The 6,413-nt window shown below is 51.8% G+C and overlaps 1 protein-coding gene across 1 annotated transcript; it reads right to left on the bottom strand.

Moving 5' to 3' along the window:
• Positions 1 to 5,209: 5,209 nt before the first annotated feature.
• Positions 5,210 to 5,745, bottom strand: CCDC184 (coiled-coil domain containing 184). Its single transcript, XM_049783236.1, has one exon. It carries the CDS (start codon positions 5,741 to 5,743, stop codon positions 5,210 to 5,212), a length of 534 nt encoding a protein of 177 aa, XP_049639193.1. The 5' UTR covers positions 5,744 to 5,745.
• Positions 5,746 to 6,413: the final 668 nt, after the last annotated feature.

The raw sequence follows: 6,413 nt of genomic DNA on the forward strand, positions 1-6,413 counted from the left end.
GAGTAACTACTGAGCATTACTGGAAAACCAAAAAAAAAAAAAAATAGCTAACACTGAGAGAGATTTCCCTCAGACTCTGAGTTCCAGGAACTTGAAGTTATGAAGAACTGCTGTAGTGTTGCATTGACCTAAACATAAATTGCAGGACAAAGATTGGAAAATGTGATCTCCTCACCCCTACATATCAACCAGTGATCTTGCAAGCTTCATGTACTAGAAAACTTAGAACAGGAAACAGGATTCTTAGCATCTGATGGATATCAGTATAATTTGAGTTTGTTGAAGAGGTGGTCATCAGATTTATGCAAAGACCTTATTTCAGGAGTGAAGAGATAAGCTCAGTGGACTGAACACATGCATTGCTTGCAAGAAACCAAGATTCAATGCCCAGTTTCACAGGCCCTTCCCACCTAAGAATCGCTAGGAGCAATCCTACTCCTGAGCACAGAATTGGTGTGAACCCCATGAAAATCACTGGATGTGTCACACACACACACACACACACTTAATTTAGCATAGGAAATAATTTGATATTCCATAAAGAAAATAATTTGATATTCTGCCTTGCATGCATCCTATCATTGCATATAGTTCCATAACTACCAGAACTAAACCCTGAGCACAGCCAGCTGTGGAAACAGTATTCAGGGAAAGACATTTGCTTTATACATGGATGGCCAAAGTTCGATCCCTGGTACCATAGATGGTCCCACACGTTCTGCCAGGAATGATCCCTGAAAACAGAGCCAGGAGCTAGGAGTGAGCTTTTATAGCATCCCTAAGTGTGGTCCAATCCCCTGCACAACCCACCTAAACAAATATTAAGTAAAAATAATGATACTTCTCTGTGATACTGTATGTACTTACATGATTTAGATTTCCATTTCAAAGGGCTGACATTTGATAGTAGTCTCTGTCCATGAATCTCGGGTTAAAAGTCTTACCTGAAAATTCAATAGATGCCTTCCAAGTAGGAAATGCAACAATGGGAGGTAGAGAGAGAAAAGTAATGGAAAGCCTACCTGCGCCGGCAGCCTATGGACACCTATGGAAGAGACTGAAAGTTAAGGAGTTTTTCTGGGTAGATTTTTATTTATCTGGACTTTCTAGGAAGCTCTGAGCTAAATGATAAGTGGCTTATTTGGGACAGTGACATAGAAAGGAGAACTGAAATGGACTCGATGGTTCAAGGCCTTTACCTAAGTTAAGTGGAGAAGCTGCCTTCAGGTCCATGTCGATTTCTGTTCAATTTGAGCTAAAGGGAACAGAAAGGAGCATAGTTTCCAAGTTATGTTCTATCGGGGAACACATCAGACACCAACTTCTTCCTCTAAAGGAGCAAATCCCAAAGGTTCTCTTCTTGGTACTCTTCCTGTATTATCATCCCTTGAACTGAGAGTAGAATAACTAACAAAAACCTGAACCACAAACAACAAGAGGTCACTAAAACTACTTGTAGAACTTTTGACTGGAGAAACAGGGGTCACCTCCTTGGAAGACCCAAGAGCCCTTAACTAAGTGTTTTCCATGTAGGACTCTTTAAGTGAGAAAATGACTACCACAGAGGCAGGCAAGGGAGAGGGCAGGAGCGGGGAGAGAGAGAAATCGGACACTGATGGTGGGAAATGTGCACTAGTGAAGGGACGAGTGATGGACATTTTCTGACTGAAACTCAATCATGAACAACTTTGTAACTATGTGCAATTAAAGCATTTATTTACGTTAAAAATGAATTTAAGTTCCAGTTTTGGCTGTGTGACTTTACTTAAGTTTTAAAGTCTGCTTCTGGAACTGTAAATGAAAATGATAATATTGCCTATTTTATATCATTGTTGGAGATAAAACTGAATAGTCTGGCACGCATGAAGTGCTCAAAAATTGGGCTATCATTGTGATTATTGTTATTGGATGCCAGAAGGCATCACGAGTGCTTTCCCATTAATAGACTGTAACTATCCTCTGCATGATCCAGCCACTACACGCTAGAGAATTCCTATGCTAGAAAGTCAGAGAGCAGCAGGCAAGGCAATTGCTTTGCATGTGACTGACCTGGGCTCAAGCCCCAACATCCCAGATAGTCCCCCCACCCCCCACTGCCAGGAGTAATGTCCTAGCAGAGATACCAGAGGTGACCCAAAAGCAAAAACAAAAACAAAATCCAACCATTCCTAGGCTAGGGCCAGAGAGATAGTTCCGTAGGTTGGGTTCATTTTCTGCCATATAGACCCACAGTCCCACTAGGAGTGATCCTTGAGTGCAGAGCCAGAAGTAAGCTGTGAATATCACTGTGTGTGTCCCCAAAATTTAAAAAAATTAAATTCCTATGCTTGGGTTAGAGGGATAGTACAAGAATTAAGTTGTCAAAACAGTTTGGTCTCATGGCTCCTTATAGAGAATTGGGAGTTAGTCCAACCCCTCCTCCTACCCCTTCTTAATTCTGCCCAGAAAGAGTTTGTTAGATGAAAAGGATATTTAAAAGAAAGAGGGGGGAGGAGAAGGAGAAGGAGGAAGAGGAGGAGGAGGAGAAGAAGAAGAAGAAGGAGGAGGGGAGGAGGAGAAGAAGAAAAAGATGGAAGAAGGAGGAGGAGAAAAAAAAGAGGAAGAAAAAGAAGAAGAAGAAGAAGAAAAAGAAGAAGAAGAACGAGAAGAAGAAGAAGAAAAAGAAGAAGAAGAAGAAGAAGAAGAAGAAGAAGAAGAAGAAGAAGAAGAAGAAGAAGAAGAAGAAGAAGAAGAAGAAAAGAAGAAGAAGAAGAAGAAGAGAGAAGAAGAAGAAGAAGAAGAGAAGGAGGAGAAGAAGGAGAAGAAGAAGAAGAAGAAGAAGAAAAGAAGAAGAAGAAGAAGAAGAAGAAGAAAAGAAGAAGAAAAGAAGAAGAGAAGAAGAGAAGAAGAAGAAGAAGAAGAAGAAGAAGAAGAAGAAGAAGAAGAAGAAGAAGAAGAAGAAGAAGAAGAAGAACTTCTAATCCAGAATAAGTCATCACCATTATTTCCCTCCCAAAAACACAACTCCAAGGAAACTTATTTTTACACAAAACTTTGTCAAAATCCAGGAACAAGTTTTTGTTCCCATTTTACACATGAAACAAAACAAGTCTCAAACAGAAAACCAAGTGTCAAGAGATCGTCATCATCATCATCAATAATGATAATTCAAGCCAAAATCTTTGAGCCTCCAGTGCTCTCTGCTCCTTTGCAGTATGTGTGTGTATATAACATATATATGTCTGTGTGTGGATGTGTTCAAAAGCACACACACACACGCACACACACACACACACACACACACACACACACACACACACACACAGGTTTTGTTCCGGGAAGCTTTGGGAACTGAAAGCTATTACCAGTGTTAAATCCCCAGGGAATACCTTAGCATGCCCACATTCTCCGCTAGAGGGCTGAGACCATTTCTGCTTTTCGTGGGGGGTTTTGTGTGTGTGTGGTTTCCTTTATGATGTGTCACTCTGCTCCCAGAGATCCCAGAAATCCCTTCGGAACCCCTCCCTGCCCATTCCACAGAACAGGTGTTCTGCCTGCCAGTCCAGGACTCAGATTTGGGAGGAATCTCCCAGGAACCAGCTATGTTATTGCCATGTCTCTTGCAACCCTGGCATTCTGGTTAGTGAAAAACCTTATTTTATTACTTTAAGGATCTCAACACATGTGTGTCCTCCTTTCGGAAGAGCAAGGTCCCAGAAGAAGTGAAAGCAGGTGGAGTTGACAGTCTCTGTCCTGATCAGAGCAGGCAGGCACCGTCCACTCCTTGGAAGGAGAAGCAAGGAGAAAGGAGGGAAGGTGGAGTCCCTGTACGGGCCACTGTCCCCGCATCCATGCAGTGGTCCCAGAACCCCACCCTGACACGCGTCCCTCCAGTACCAGTCAGCGAGGAGGGGAGATGAAGCCTCTTTATTAAGGTTAACAACAAGGAAAGCGTTGAGAAGGAGTACACAGAGGAGGAGGAGGAGGAGGAGGAGGAGGAGGAGGAGGAGGAGGAAGGGCACACAAAGTCACCACTGGTGGGAGGGAGGCACAACATCAGTTAAGAACCTAAGGACAGCCACATGCTCCATGCCCGGGTTGGGGGATGCGGGGGGGACAGGAGAAAGGAAAGCGTCACGACAGCCTGAGGCTCGCAGCCCATCGGAACCCCTTGAACCCAACACCAGAGCGTCAGCCCTGCCCCTCGGGGCTCACACGCTACTGCACAAATCGACACAGGTAACAAACGAGACAGTATGGAGGCGACGGCCAGGCAGGGACTGCCGACAGCGAAAGGAACCGAAGTGAAGAGAGAGGTTTTTGGCTGTAGCTCCCCAAGAGTTCCCTTAAAGGGGCCCTAAATCGGGGCGGGTGTTGAGTCACCCCCACCCCAAGTCTCTGCCCGGGAACTGGGCTCTTTGTCCTCTGAGCCCCAGAGAGGGGACCAGGCGATCCCAGGTGAAATCAGCGCCGGGCAGGCTGTGCTCGCTCTGCATGCAAAGTCCTAGCGGTTGAGCTATGATCCTGGGTCTCCATGCACCTTGGCCGCCTGCTCCTCCCAGCCCGGGGCCCTGGAAAAACCCAGATGCGCCCAGATGAGTCCTAGGGCTGCAGTTCCCTCCTCGAGCTTCCTTTACCATTCGGCAGCAGCAGAGATCTGGGAGGGAAGGAAGGAAGGAGAGGCTTCCGCAGAGCGGCCGAATAGCTTGGACCTCAGAGGAAGGAAGAAAGGAAGGAAGGAAGGAAGGGTGGGTTTTCTGTTGCCAGAACAGAATAACTGCGATTCGTGAATGTCTAGAGAAATCGTCAGAGATTATTGGCCACAGTTCTAGATACGTCTTTTTTTTTTTTAGAATAGAAAAAGCAGAGTTTTATTTACACAAGCCAGGGGTCCTCCCTTTGGCTGGGGACAAGGATAAAGGGCAGAAAGGGGGTGGTAGATGGAAGTCCTGAGATGGGCGCTTCCTCAACGGGCACCTCACCTTTCCGCAGCAGTTGGCTCAGTCTCCCCGGGTGAGGCGGAGAGAGACTTCGGGGCGCTCCCCCAAGCCCCTCCACCCACTTCCAGGAGGCTGTGCGTCCTTCCAGGAGGGTGTGTGTCCTTCCTTCCAGGAGGGTGTCTCTGTCTGCCTGTCCCCAAACCTCCCATCCAGAGCAAAAAGTCCGCCGCTGCACCGCGTCACGCGCTCGGGCCCCCCAGCCACCCGGGGGCAGGCAAAGGGGTCCCCCCTCACAGGGACACCTCGTCCTCCAGCTGCAGCAGCGTGATGTCGGGCAGCTCCGGGGGCTCCACAAGTGGCCCGTCCCCCGCAGCCAGGAGGCCGGCGGCGGGTGCGGGGGCCCCGGGCAGCGCCTCGGCGTCGTCCTCCTCCTCCAGCCCCTCCTCGTCCTCGTCCTCCGCGAAGGGGCCCGCGGGCGCGGGGGGCTCCGGCTCGGCGGGCGCGCCCCTGGGGCCCCCCGGGGCGGCCTGCCGGGGCGCGGTGGTGATGATCTGGCACATGGACACGATGGCGCGCTGGTTGGCGCACACGTCGTCCGACAGCACCTGGATGTGCGAGGCCTGCTCGTCCAGGGCGCCCCGCATGGCGCGCACGTCCTCGAAGAGCGCCTGCAGCTGCTCCTTGAGGCGCTCCATCAGCTCCTTCATGCCGCCGTTGTACTCCCCGGACAGCACGTCGCCCACGCCGGGCACCGGGGCCACCTCCAGGGGCGCGGGCAGCTCGCCGCCGTCCTTGGTCATCACGTCCAGCGGCCCGTCCTCCATGGGCCGGCAGGGGCTGCGGGAGCGGGCCGGTCCGGCCCGGCCGGGGACGCAGAGGGGACGGAGAGGGCGGAGAGGGTGGAGAGGGTGGAGAGGGAGGAGCCGGGCTGGGTGGGAGCGGTCCGGCCCGGCCTGGGGTGCGGGCTGGAGATGGGGAGCAGGAGGAGAAAGAGGAGGAGGAGGCCAAGGGGATGGAGAGCAAGGAGAGCAAGGAGAGGAGAGGAGAGGAGGCCCCGGGAGCGGGAGGAGCCGGGCTCGGAGCGCGCAGAGTCCCCGCGCGCCGGAGCGCAAGAGTCCTGGGGCCGGGCCGGGCCGGGCTGCGCGCCCCGCCTGCGGGTCGGAGCTGCGACCCGCGCCAAGCCGCGAGGAGGCCCCCGGAGACCCCGGGAGGAGGCTAGCGCCCTCGGCGGGTCCGGCTGGGGACTCCCCGGGCCGCGAACGGGCAGCGCCCGCGAGGCTGCGTGGAGCGGCCGGGGCGGGTCTCCCCGGCGCGCCGAGGATGCTCCCCTGTTTCCAAGGCGACGCACGGCACGTAGGTGACGTGGGTCTCCATGGCGACGGGGCAGGGATGCAGGAGGACCGGGAGCAGGTGGGGAAGATGCGGCCCTGGGAGCAGGAGCTGCGGGGCGGGCGGGAGGAGAGGGCAGGGCAGGGCAGGGGACGCCGCAGGGGC

The sequence above is a fragment of the Suncus etruscus genome, chromosome 11, assembly GCF_024139225.1.
Source record: "Suncus etruscus isolate mSunEtr1 chromosome 11, mSunEtr1.pri.cur, whole genome shotgun sequence".
NCBI lineage: Eukaryota > Metazoa > Chordata > Mammalia > Eulipotyphla > Soricidae > Suncus > Suncus etruscus.

Bases quoted from the DNA above. Each gene is read 5' to 3' on its own strand.
- CCDC184 (XM_049783236.1), bottom strand. From the start codon at position 5,743: ATGGAGGACGGGCCGCTGGACGTGATGACCAAGGACGGCGGCGAGCTG.